This window comes from Numenius arquata, chromosome 33, assembly GCF_964106895.1.
Source record: "Numenius arquata chromosome 33, bNumArq3.hap1.1, whole genome shotgun sequence".
In the NCBI taxonomy this organism is placed as follows: domain Eukaryota; kingdom Metazoa; phylum Chordata; class Aves; order Charadriiformes; family Scolopacidae; genus Numenius; species Numenius arquata.
Window position 1 is genome coordinate 160050 of NC_133608.1, and position 12999 is coordinate 173048.

General features: G+C 52.9%; 2 protein-coding genes across 2 annotated transcripts in view; one reads left to right on the plus strand and one right to left on the minus strand.

The window, feature by feature from the left end:
• Positions 1–2727, plus strand: part of LOC141476448 (LIM homeobox transcription factor 1-alpha-like) — a 29556-nt gene extending 26829 nt beyond the window's left edge. Inside the window, exons 5-9 of the mRNA XM_074165123.1 lie at positions 399–556; positions 644–721; positions 1291–1423; positions 1970–2128; positions 2573–2727. Of these exons, the coding sequence (XP_074021224.1) occupies positions 399–556; positions 644–721; positions 1291–1423; positions 1970–2128; positions 2573–2727 (683 nt within the window). The remainder of the gene's footprint in view (positions 1–398; positions 557–643; positions 722–1290; positions 1424–1969; positions 2129–2572) is intronic.
• Positions 2728–10720: 7993 nt separating this feature from the next.
• CHCHD5 (coiled-coil-helix-coiled-coil-helix domain containing 5) lies at positions 10721–12986 on the minus strand. Its single transcript, XM_074165162.1, has 4 exons — positions 12947–12986; positions 12721–12861; positions 12471–12622; positions 10721–11151 (listed from the first exon to the last, which is right to left on the minus strand). Coding segments are annotated over exons 1-3 (294 nt in total). The 5' UTR covers positions 12949–12986; the 3' UTR covers positions 10721–11151; position 12471.
• Positions 12987–12999: the final 13 nt, after the last annotated feature.

The following is a 12999-nucleotide window of genomic DNA, read 5'->3' on the forward strand; positions in this document are numbered from 1 at the left end:
CCCTTCCAGTCCCTCAAGGGGCTCCAGGAAAGCTGGAGGAAAGGGATCAAGGAGGGGAGCCATGGGATGAGAGGGAAGGGTTTAACACTGGAAGAGGGGAGATTGAGATGAGATGTGGGGGGGAACTTCTTTGCTGTGAGGGTGGTGAGAGCCTGGCCCAGGTTGCCCAGAGAAGCTGTGGCTGCCCCATCCCTGGAGGGGTTCAAGGCCAAGGTTGGATGGGGCTTGGAGTGACCTGGTCTGGTGGGAGGTGTCCCTGCCCAGGGCAGGGGGGTTGGATTTGATGTTCTTTAAGGTCCAACCCAAACCAGTCCATGTTTCTATGAATCCTTGCCCTGGGAGATGGCCCGGAAAGGCCACCCTCTGCTGAATCCCCGCTACTCAACCTTCCGTTGCAGTGAAAAGCGAGGACGAGGACGGCAGCCACTCGCACGGCAAAGGCAGCGAGGAGAGCAAAGACCACAAGCGCTCCAAGCGCCCCCGCACCATCCTCACCACCCAGCAGCGCCGGGCCTTCAAGGCCTCCTTCGAGGTTTCCTCAAAACCTTGCAGAAAGGTAAAAGAAGGCCACTCAACTGGTGGTTCGGGTCCTTTTTAAGAGCAAATTGAGTTCTGATTCAGCTCTTTGGGTTTTTGTGGGCAGGTAAGAGAGACCCTGGCAGCCGAGACAGGCTTGACTGTGCGGGTGGTCCAGGTCTGGTTCCAGAACCAAAGAGCCAAGGTGAGTGATGGTTTCCGTGCTGCAGCTGGGTGCCGTGTACCTGTGGGGTGTCACGCACGCTCGTTCAATTAAAAGGAAATGTAGAATAGCTTAGAAATGGAGAAAATGCTCAAAATGCTTAGGAGAACAGAAGAACAGCTATGCAGGACCATCCACAGGTCCACCTAATCCTACAACACGGATCTAGTAGCAGCAAAAACTTAAGAGAAATACAAAAAGTGATTATTGAATTTTGCTTAACGTTTTTCACTTTTTAAAATATTACTCTTTTTCTACTTGCTTTTCCCCCCTCACTATAGAAAGACTAGAAGGACTTCTTTCTTCTAGAAGGTGAAACCTTTCTTTCTTTCTTCTAGAAGGTGGTGAAACCTTCTTAGAAGGCGAGCCACTTCTTTCTTCTAGAAGGTGAAAACTTTCTAATTTTGCAGAATTTAGAGGAGGGTTACACCGTGGCGGTGCTTGGTCTCTCCGCAAGGCAGTCGGCCGGGGTCTGCGGCTGCGGTAAACGCAACCCACTCCCCTCCTCTCCCAGTCACAACCTCAAATCCCCGGTCCCCATCTCCTTGCAGATGAAGAAGATAGCTCGCCGGCAACAACAGCAGCAGCAGCAACAGCAGGAGCAAGACCAACTGGGCAACCCTCGCTTGGGGACCGGGAGAGGGACCGGTCGCAACAGCAGGCAGAGCAATGACGACAGCGAAGGTGAGGAGCCACCACGCACGGTGACAGTGCTGGGGGTGCGGGATGGGATGGAGGGGGTTGGTGACAGAGAAGCTGTGGCTGCCCCATCCCTGGAGGGGTTCAAGGCCAGGTTGGATGGGGCTTGGAGTGACCTGGTCTGGTGGGAGGTATCCCTGCCCAGGGCAGGGGGTGGCACTGGAGGGGCTTTAAGGTCCCTTCCAACCCAAACCATTGTATGATTCCATGAGCAGGGACGTCTCCACCCAGCCCAGGTTGCTCAAAGCCCCATCCAACCTGACCTTGAATGTTCCCAGGGACGGGGCATCAAAGAGGGGAGATTGAGATGAGAATTTGGCGAAGAAACTCTTTGCTGTGAGGGTGGTGAGAGCCTGGCCCAGGTTGCCCAGAGAAGCTGTGGCTGCCCCATCCCTGGAGGGGTTCAAGGCCAGGTTGGACAGGGCTTGGAGCAACCTGGTCTGGTGGGGGGTGTCCAGGGATGGTATTTAAGGTCCCTTCCAACCCGAACCATTCAATGATTTACCCCGTCCCCACTGGTTGTGTCTTTAGACGGCGCAAGCGTCCACGGCCTGGATGGGCTCATGGTCCCCTACCCCAGGATCCCACAGCAGCAGCTGCTGCCCCTGGAGCAGAACGGCTACAGCACCGACCTCTACAGACAAGGGCTGACGCCCCCCCAGCTGCCCGGAGACCACCTGCACCCCTACGGTAGGAGATTGTCCGTCAATGCCGCACGTAGACGTCTAAGTGACGAAAAGCCAGCTCTGCTGTGACAACAGCCAGCAGCAGCAAGCGCTCCCCAGGGCTTGGACCTTGTGCTGAGACTTTCTCAGATGTTTGGTGAGGCTGGAGCCTCAGCCCGAGCTCTGCCAGGGGCAGGGAGGGAGGCTGGGGTCTCACCTCCATCCAAGATGAAAGGTTTGGGTGAGAGAGGAAAGAGTTTTGCCTAAAGCTGGTCCTGGGTGGGGGCCTCACCTCAGACCTGCTCAGGGTGACCACGGCTCCTGGTGAAACACGGCCCTGCTGTTCCCCTTCTTCTGTGCAGCTCCCCATGGCGCAGCCTCAATCCACCCTTTTCTTGTTTCCTTTCCATTTCTCATTTCCTTTTCCTTTCTCATTTCCACACTCATCTCCTTTTCCTTCCTCTTCCAGACTCAGAAGGAGTTTTTCACGATATGGACAGTGACAGCATCAGCCACCTGGGCGACTGCCTGCTCTCGACGGCCGAAGCCAACCTCCTCCAAGCCCGCGTGGGCAACCCCATCGACCGACTCTACTCCATGCAGAGCTCCTACTTCACCTCCTGACCATAAAAAAGCTCCCCGACTCTTCACGAGTATCTCGGCTGGATGCTGCTGCGAATTCAGAGCGAGGGCGAGGGAGAAGAAACGAGACCGAGACCTTCAAAGACATTCCTTGAGCACTGCACAACGGAGGAGGCAACGAGGTCCACCACACGCAGAAGCACTAATTCATGGAGACCTTTCGCAGCCCGAAGGACTTGGGGTCGCCTCTCTCCTGTTTGGGTTTTTTTTTTTTTCCTTTAGCCACGAGTAGATCGATGGTATGATGTCGTTTAGCTGTAACTTTAGCAATTTGTCCAGTGTTGAAGCTTTTGAGCATTATGTCCTGCAAACAAAGACTGGCCAAGCCACCCAGAGCTGCCCCGAGAAGCAGGAGGTGCCCTTCCCACCAGAACTCCCTTTATTTAAGCCTTGGGTGCAGGCGAGCTGCGAGCTGGGCTCTTTTTGCCTCATTCCCCGACCCAGATTCAAGCTTCCCGGGACAAGGAGAATCTCCCACAGCAAAACGCCAGGTCCTGAGGCACCTCTAAAGGATGTCACTGCTGCTTCAGAGATTTTCCACGTGGTTGTCCATCAGTTGGGCCAGGACAGGTATTTTTAAGGTTTGACGTTTCAGAGATGCACAGTAGTTTGGCCACAGACTGAGAAGGCTACGCTCGGGTATCAGCTTGGAGAAACAACAGAATATTTATCCTCTGTCACGTTCAAGGACGCCAAGAGAAGTGTAACACACCCACAGCCAGCCCTCTGTCGCCTTGACGTCTGTCTTCCTCTAACGGGGCGGTTTTACTCCCTTTCTGGGTGGAACAAACACTTACTCTCCCAAAATCCCAGCTGCCAGCCACGCTAATTCCCGTTTCTTTTTATAAAGCAGCAAAATGAATGTTTTTACTCTAAAAATATCCCTGCTAGGAAGCCCTTCCTCTGTATGCCTGGCCACGGAGGGGTTTCCCACCCCGGCTGCGCTCCCGGTTCACCCAAGGGATCCCACCAGCCCCTCGCATCCCTCCACCGAGCGAGGAGGGAAAGAAACTGGGCTGCGTTATCCCACAACGTGTCCCCGCCGAGTCGCTTCACCCCCAAGAGGCCACCTTTGCTTTTGGCTTCCAGGGCAAGCCAGGGGTGACATAAGGACTCGGCCAAGAGAAAAGCGTGTCTCCGCTGCGGATCGAAAGGAATAATCCAATTTTGTTTAACCCATCATGATGCCAGGTGGCAGGCGAGTTCCGAGGCGGGCACTAAGATGCGTGCCCACAAAAGGGGCAAAAGATAGAGCAGAGAATGGAAATCCGAATGATCACCAAAGGGAAATCCTTTGTTCTCCTGCCTAGGACCCAAGCCTGGAATTTGGTTCTTTATATCGGCGAAGGACGGGTAGTGTTGCCGGAAAGGTTGGGTTTTCCCAAAAAGGTCAGGTTTTTCCGGAAAGGTCGGGTTTTCCCATGAGCCGGCTCCCAGCTTGGCAGCTGAAGGAACACCCTCCTCTGGAACTCACCTTCCCTCGCCCGTCTGAACTCAGCGACGGGCAGAGAGCTCCAAAAGGAAATCAGGACTTCAATTTTAAATCTGGGATCTCCAGAGCTGCGAGTCCAGCGGAGCAAGCCCAGAACCCGGCTGACCGAGGCTTCTCCTTCTGGCGTTTGACTTCTAAGCCTTCCCAGGCTTCTCAGTCTGATTTTAAAGGTGTGTAAACTACCCCCCTCAATGAAAAAAAAAAACAAAAAGAAATGGGTAAGTTTTGGAGTGGAGTTGAGTTATGGAAGAAGTTATGGAGGAAGATTCCCAGGAACTACCTAATCCTGGATTTGGTAATGAAAGGAGATGGCGTCCTGACGCATTTTGCTTTTTATTAGGATTTTTTTCACCTTCTCGACTACTTATAGTAGAAGTGACACAAAGAAAGGCCTGTAGCAGAACCACAGGTCACTCCGCCGTTGTCCCCCTCTAATAAAGCCGTGCGAACGTGACACGAGCTGCTGTGCAGTCACTTCCCCCTTCGTGTTTCCAGCACCAGCTTCTGCAGCTGGACTTCCCTTTGCTCTCAGTATCGGACATCTCTTCCCAAAAAGCAGCCGTGTAAATATTGAACAGACCCTTCGACGTTTCTTTTTAGGAGGGAAGGGGGAGCCTTTTGCAGAAACAGCTATTTATGACCCGTGTTTGCCCAGACAGACGAGTTCTAGACCAAGCTGCTGCAGGTGGGTGACTCCCACCTTTGCTCTGTGGTCACCCCCCCACCTCCTAAGAAACGAAACAGAGAAACTCCTCAAGCTGTTTAGGACTTTTAGAGGCTCTTGCACTAGAGACGGTCCCAGTTTAGGTTAAGTTTTAAGTGAATGTTACATTGAGCTTCGTGCAAATTGACGTTTCTCCCAAATCCCAGAGCCAAGCCTCACCCACCCTTTCTTCCTTGTGATCGAGTGCTGTGATGTGCCGATGGGGTTTATTTTTATTTTTTTTATTTTTTTTTTTTGCATGTACATTTGAAAATAAATTAAAAAAAAAAAAAAAAGCAAACTGAAGTGGAAATGTGAAGCTTGCCTCAGCGCAGACAAACCGCGGGGCGTGAGCAGCCCACTGGTGCCCTGCTGACCCCTGAAAATTGGACTTTCCCAGGAATCCGTCACTTTTCCCAGGAATCCATCACTTTTCTCAAGAATCCATCACTTTCCCTGGGAATTGGGTATCCTGGAGCAAAGCAGCAAGAGCTGGTGGCTGTTCGTACCCTGACGGAGTCGGCAAACCCGAGAGCAGGAGGGAGTAAGTTGCAGGAGGAACTAGAATCCCAGCGTGAATGAAGAAATAAGGTGAAGAGCTGTGCGAGCCCCGGAGCTGCCGATGCTAAAGGAGCCTGCTGGTGACAAGGGAGCTCAAGTCCAAGAGCCGGTGATGAGATTCGGACCCTACAGCTACGGAAAGAAACGACCACGGGTTCGGCTGCAGGGGGTCTCCAGTCCTGAGGCCGGATTCTGCCTCAAACGAGCAGTTTGCAATCCCAAACCCAAATCCAGGCTGGGGGAGTGGAGGGGGGGGATGAAGGGCTGGGGAGCAGCCCTGAGGAGAAGGACTTGGGGGTGTCGGGGGGTGAGAAGCTCAACAGGAGCCCAGAAAGTCCCCGGCAACCTGGGCTGCATCCCCAGCAGCGTGGCCAGCAGGGCGAGGGGGGGGATTCTGCCCCTCTGCCCCACTCTGGGGAGATGTCCCCTGTCTCTGGGGACATCAGAAGGACACGGAGGTGTTGGAGCAGGGCTGGAGGAGGCCACGGAGATGCCGGGAGGGCTGGAGCCAAGAAGGGAATCACACACGCTTTGGGTGATATCCATGCTTTTTGGCTTTCCCCTGTTTTGGCTCGGCGTGGCCAAGGGATGGAGCGATGGCTCTCACCACACAGGGAGGTGCAGGTGCGCGGCTGCGACACGGATTTGGGCAGGGTTTGGGAATGCCCATGGCTCTCTCAAGCCCCGAGGTGCGTTTCTCCCCCGTCTTTGCAGACGAGGAGAATACAAAGGTGAATAAAAGCCAGGGGAGGTGACGGACTGGCCAGGGGATGAAAAACGCTCCCCTCTGCCCACCCCATTTCCCTCGTGCTCGCCAGCGACTCCAGAAAATCACCTGGAGGAGAGCCAAGGAAAGCAAAAGCGTGTGTGTGTGAACGGAATGTGGCTCCGTAGAGATCTCTGCCCTCGACGGTTGCCCATTGCAGAGCCGGGACCTGCCAGCGGCACTAAATCTCTCCCCGTGACTGCAAACACCAAAGGAACACGCTGATTTATGGTTCCTTTAAGTAAGAGAAGCAGAGTGTAAAACGAGAATATTTTCTGGATGAAAAATTAAAGAGATGGTTTTTTTTGTTAGTTCCTCATTCTAGGATCATGTGTAATTTACCTTATTGGTTTTAAAGTTCCACTTGAAAGGAAAAGTGACATCAACGGGAGTGAAAGCAACAGGCTGAAAAAAAGTCCTGACACACTTAACTTCACCTTCTGAGAGATCTAAACCCAGAAGAAACGGAGGAAAAACAAAGCAGGGAATTAACTAACCTAATGATCCTTGGGTTTCTCTTAGTTAAGGCCCTCAGAACTCCTTGCATACCTTAATTAATTACCCCTCATTACTCCCCAGCCCAGTAGGTGTTATTTATATCAGAGATGAGTAAAGAGAGACACAGAACACGTTGGGAAGAGCTTCCAGGGCCACACAGAAAGATGGTGGGTAAGTTAAAAGAGGAAAAAAATTGACATCCCATTTGCTTAACTACCAGCCAAAATGCTCATTTCAGTGGAGAACAATTAAAAGTGGAGAAAAGAGAGAAGCAGGAGATGGAAACCAAGCAGAGAATGGCAAAGCCGGTGCCAGAGGAGGAGAAACAGGATGTTAGTGACGCAAAAAGAGTCGTGTGGGTGAAGGATCCTTTATAATAATTAACCCCCAAGCGAGAAAACCCACAAGATTCTGCCACCACTTCCTTAGCGGTTCTCAACCACCTTAGAACTTGTTCCTTGGGTTCTTCTTGGTTCTTCAGGGCTTGAGTGTTTATTTCTGATTTTTTCATTTTCATGATGAAATTCAACCAGGGCAAGTGTAGGGTCCTGCCCCTGGGGAGGAACAACCCCCTGCACCAGGACAGGTTGGGGGTGACCTGCTGGAGAGCAGCTCTGAGGAGAAAGACCTGGGAGTCCTGGGGGACAACAGGATGCCCACAAGCCAACAACATGACCTTGTGGCCAAGGAGGCCAATGGCATCCTGGGGGGCATCAAGAAGAGTGTGACCAGCAGGTGGAGGGAGGGAGGTCATCCCCCCCCCCTCTGCTCTGCCCTGGGGAGGCCCCATCTGGAGCACTGGGACCAGTTCTGGGCTCCCCAGTTCCAGAAGGACAGGGAACTGCTGCAGAGGGTCCAGCAAAGGGCTACCAAGATGATGAGGGGCCTGGAGCATCTCTCTGCTGAGGAAAGGCTGAGGGACCTGGGGCTTTTGAGTCTGGAGAAGAGAAGACTGAGGGGGGATCTGATCAACGCCCCTAAATACTTGAAGGGTGGGTGTCAGGAGGATGGGGCCAGTCTTTTTCCAGTGGTGCCCAGTGACAGGACAAGAGGGAATGGGCACAAACTTGAACATAAGAAATTCCATCTCAACACAAGGAGGAACTTCTTTCCTGTGAGGGTGTCAGAGCCCTGGCAGAGGCTGCCCAGAGAGGTGGTGGAGTTTCTGGAGACATTCAAACCAGCCTGGACATGTTCCCGTGGGACCTGCTCTGGGTGCCCCTGCTGTGGCAGGGGGTTGGAGGAGATGATCTCCAGAGGTCCCTTCCAACCCCAGAGCATTCTGTGATTCTGTGACTTCCGCTCCGGTTTGGGAGGATGCGAAAGGACCAACCTATCCGAATCCTGCTCTAAATCTTTCTTTTTTCCATCCCCCCCCTCCAAGTCTCCCACTCTGGGAAATACGGGCTTATTCGCTTATTGATTTCAGCCACCTGGCATTAATTCAGCTGAAATCTCTCCGCAGGCTTTGGAGATAAAGCTGAACCCACCCGTTCCGTCGATGCCTGAGGACTTTTTTCCCCTTTTTAGCTTTATGCCGGTAACTGTCGTAACGGCTTCTTGCCCGTGATCCTGTCCTAATCAAACCAAGAGGTACGAGCCACTGCCATGATCCCATGGTACAAGAAATAAAGAGAACGCTCCCTGGGTTCCTAATTCTTGTTTAATTCTCAGGTTTTCGGGTCTCTCTTGCCAGTTTACACCTCGCGAAAGACAATGGAGCGACCCCTGCTCCTTTGAGCTTTTGTTGTTAAATCCGTTTCCATATTTAGGACCAAAAAAACCAGCTGGATTTGGAAATCACGGCTTTTCCTGACACTCACGGGGACGTTTGCTCCCCCTGTGGATCTGGCTTTGCCTTATTTCCAGCTGCTACACGTTGATTTAACCTAGAAGCTTTTCCAAGGGAGCTGGTAAACTGAGGAAGGCAACAATTTCAGGCCACAGTTAATTCTCTCTGCAGGAAGGTTCCGTCGTTCTCCATGAAGTTATTTTACATTTACATCACAAGATGCATGAGGACATTCTTTATTCAGAATAAAACTCGCAGCTGCCTCACTAATATTGTCTCAAAAAGTGTTTGTCTCCTCGATTAAACATGGAAACAGGATGGAGCAGCATCTTCCTCTTCCCCCTCTCTAATTACTACAAGTTAATTGAGCCCTGGGAGGGTTTGGCTCCTCGGTGACAACAGCAAGTGCCCGGCAGCTCAGTAGTTAATGTGTTCGAGTGAGTAATAATAGAGTGGCTCAGGCTCCTGAGGAGGAGGAGGAGGAGGAGGAGGCATAACTGGGCTTAAGAGGGGGCCCAGCGCACCTTAAACATAATGAAAAATGGCTTTTCTGCTGACAGGCTGACATTTCAATACAATGTCAACAACATGTAAAGCACCTTCGCTCCTGTCTAACGGCATCCTTTAATAAAGCTATTCACACCACACACATTTCTGCCTAATGGGGTGCTGCCTGGGATAAATAAAACTCCAAAGACTCACTAAAAATAGATTTCTCCTCCTTTTCTGGTAGCACTCGCCCCCTCTCTACATTCATTTTGAAGCAAAGCCACTGGCACCTTTTCCTCCCAACTTTTCTGCCTTTACATTCCGAATAAAAGGAAATAAAGAGTTTTCTGCCAAGGCGTCTAGATGTTTTTAGACACGATTTCAGCATCTTCTGATGTTCCCATCCCTGCTGAAATGCAGCCACCCCTGAGCGACAGCCAACGGCAACGGCTTTGCGATCCGGGCTCTGCGAGAAGCTGGAACACAACCACCCAAACCTGCTGTCCCTCTCCCCAAAGGAGTTAAAACTCTGCCCAACTGGCAAATGCCAAGCGGCGTTTGCCAACCACCACGGGCTCAACGGCGAACGCTTGGACTTAGGCCTGGCTGAAAGGCGGGGAAGGATTGATGTGTTCCGGGAAGGGGGTGGGAACCCCTGGGAACCAGCTCAAAGCCCAGTTTCCCGGTTCCGTGCCTCACCCTCTCTGAGAGGTATAAAAAAAAAAAAAACCCTCACAAGCGCAGCAAAGCCATGCGGTGCTGTCAGGGAAACTCTGCTGGTGCTGTGCACACGAGGTTTTGAGTGTCATCTGCTCCTTGCACACTTCTGGAAAATCCTGGTTTATGGTTCTCTGTAACTCTTCCGGAAAATCCTGGTTTATGGTTCCCCGTAACTCTTCCGGAAAATCCTGGTTTATGGTTCCCTGTAACTCTTCTGGAAGACCAACAGCTCCTCTGAAGTTCCATTTGTACAATTCGGTCCTAAAAAGCTCATTTCTCCTTCCTCGAACCTGGCCTCCAGCACCCCGAAAGGACTTCCCGAGGTTTAAACCTCTGCTGGGAGAGATCCTCGCTCCCACTCAAGAGCCAGCGCATTAACCAGCGATTCTCCGACGCAGAACACTGGGGTAGACCTGGCTCCCGGTGCCCCAAACCTCTCCCTCCACGCAAAGGCTCACAGATCTCACGAGCCCCAGGTCTTAATCCCACTCCTCGTTACACCTTCTACTGTTTCTCATAGTCTTTTAATTTTTCCCCACTGGTTACAGCCCAGAAACAACCTCTCCTGAGAGCTGGGCTCGTCGTTGCCCCCGTGTAGGAATATCGGAGGTGCCCCCCACACCTCTGCATAGGAAAATCTCTGCTGCGCTGTCGATGGAGCAGTCGGTGCTCTGAAATCCACAGTTTTTCTCCCATTTCTGCCGGCGGGAAGACTCCCTCTGCTGTTCTAAACCAGCAGAAGGCCCGGGGCTACAACCCTTCCCAGCACCCCCAAAACTGGGAGCCGCACAGGATGGTTTCAAGTGGGTCAAGCTGGGACATTTACAGTCAAAGAAACGTCCCCGGAGTCAGTCCAGGAGCTTCCATCATCAGTGGGAAAAGCCAGAACTGGCTTTGGATCTTGAAAAGTGGGTGGTTTTGTGGTTTGGTTTTTTTTTTTGTTTTTTTTTTATTGGGCCAAAGGAAAATATCGTGCTTAATTATCAAAGGAACTGTCGATGAATACAGAGCGCAGAAAAAGAAGCAAGGATTTAGCTTTCGGTTCTTATTCAAGAGGTTGCCGGTGATCCTTTGGTGTCCCTTCACCACAGTTCTGTGATTTATTTACTTTTTTTGAAGTTTTTAGAGGCAACTCAGCAGAGAAACCCAGCGTTAGCAGCACACGAGTGCTGACAGACGAGGAACGCTCTGACACCCCGGTCAGAGTCCTGTCGTCTGCTGAAGACGAGCGTAGAGGGAGCAGAACCAAGAAAATCACATCGCAGGGCTCCGCTTCCTTCTCCAGAGGGGAAAAACCAACCCAACCAAGCACTGGAAAGACACTCCAGAGTAGAGAAAGACCTTTTCATTCGTTCCTGAGGATGAATTTGAATTCCAAGGCTCCCCTATGAAAAAAAAAAAAAAACCAGCACAAATGAAAGCATCAGGCCGGCTCTGTGCTGAGGAACAGCCAATACCACATCAGGCGATGCGAGTGTGTCGCGTTCAAGGTGATTTTTAAACACTGAATAACACGTTATTTACTTTTAACGTTGATCCATTCATGTTTACAGGATCCTCAGCAGGGCGCTGCGAGCTGACCTACCCCAGCAAAAGAGTTCTGTGTAATTACCGTACAAAACTGACGCTCATGCTAATTAACAAACCGACAAAAAAACATGACGTTACCCCAACAAGGCCACTTTCAGCCCAAAACTTTTATCGGCTGAGTCTGATATTGAGAAGGACCAACTCGTTTGGAGAAATTTGCTGTTGCATTTGCATCTATAATGGCCACACACACACCATTTACAGCCCCCAACAACCCACACCAACGAATTACCACACTTTTAACCTCGATAAACTTCCTGGCTGAGCTTTATGGTTTTCTAAGACAGGAAGGAAAGGTGGGTGGGAGAAAAACTACAGGCCCATGTGTATTCTGGACTGCCGTGTTCCACTCCAGCTGTTTAATCTGAGGAGAATGACCTGGGAGGGGGTGGAGGGGTGATGAGAAGCTCAACAGGAGCCGGCAACGTGCCCTGGTAGCCCAGAAAGCCGCCAACAACCTGGGATGTATGCCCAGCAGGGCAAGGGGGGAGGAATCTGCCCCTCTGCCCCGCTCTGGGGAGACCCTCCTGCAGCACTGCCTCCAGCTCTGGGGACATCAGAAGGACACGGAGGTGTCGGAGCGGGGCCGGAGGAGGCCCCGGAGATGCTGGGAGGGCTGGAGCCCCTCTGCTGGGAGGACAGGCTGAGAGAGTTGGGGGGGTTCAGCCTGGAGGAGAAGGCTCCGGGGAGACCTTGGAGCCCCTTCCAGTCCCTCAAAGGGCTCCAGGAAAGCTGGAGAGGGAGCAGGGATCAGGGATCAGGGAGGTGAGCCATGGGACGAGGGGGAAGGGTTTTAAGCTGAAAAAGCAGAGATTTAGGGAGAAATTCTTCCCTCTGAGGGTGGTGAGAGCCTGGCCCAGGTTGCCCAGAGAAGCTGTGGCTGCCCCGTCCCTGGAGGGGTTCAAGGCCAGGTTGGAGGGGGCTTGGAGCAACCTGGTCTGGTGGGAGGTGTCCCTGCCCAGGGCAGGGGGGAAGACTGGGGGGGGCTTTAAGGTCCTTTTTAACCCAAACCATTCCATGATTCTACATGAGCAGCTCCCAAGAAGACACGGTACGGGGAGAGTGACTGTCAGGCTAGAGAGAAAGCGGCCCAGCTCTGCATCCTGACACTCACCTCACGTGGAGGGCTTCACCTGGTCCGCGCAGAGCAGGAAGGCGTTGACGTGGTCGCTGCAGTTCATGACGGAGGCTTGGTTCTCCTTCAGGCACTGCTCGAAGGCGGCGAAGGGCTCGGCGCAGTCCTGCCGGATCTGCTGCACGATAGGGCTGCGAGAAAACACCGAGGCCCTCAGCTCCCGGGAGCCGCACGACCCAACCCTGACAGCCCCAGGCCCGACCCCGAGCCTTCCCTCTCCCGCACTCACTGTGCGGCGGCGCAGCGGGACATGCTGAGGCGGAGACGGTGACAGTCGCGCTGCCAGGAGGCCGGGCTGGCGGCCACGCACCGGCCGTACTCCTCCATCTCGTTACGGCAGTAGCGTGCCGTGATCTCCAGGGCCGCCTGCCTGCGGGGAGACGGTAAAGTTAACCCAGGCGGCGCGGCCTAGTGCGGCCTAATCCAGCCCGGTTCCCCCGCCGCCCTCTACTCACATGCCGCCGCCGCCGCCGTTCCAGTACCGGAAGCTCCCGTCGCTCTGCGCATG

Excerpts from the sequence above, each read along its gene's own strand:
- CHCHD5 (XM_074165162.1), bottom strand. Across the intron at positions 12,623-12,720 it reads TCCCGCTGCGCCGCCGCACA|CCCTATCGTGCAGCAGATCC; the intron begins GTGAGTGCGGGA and ends GTTTTCTCGCAG.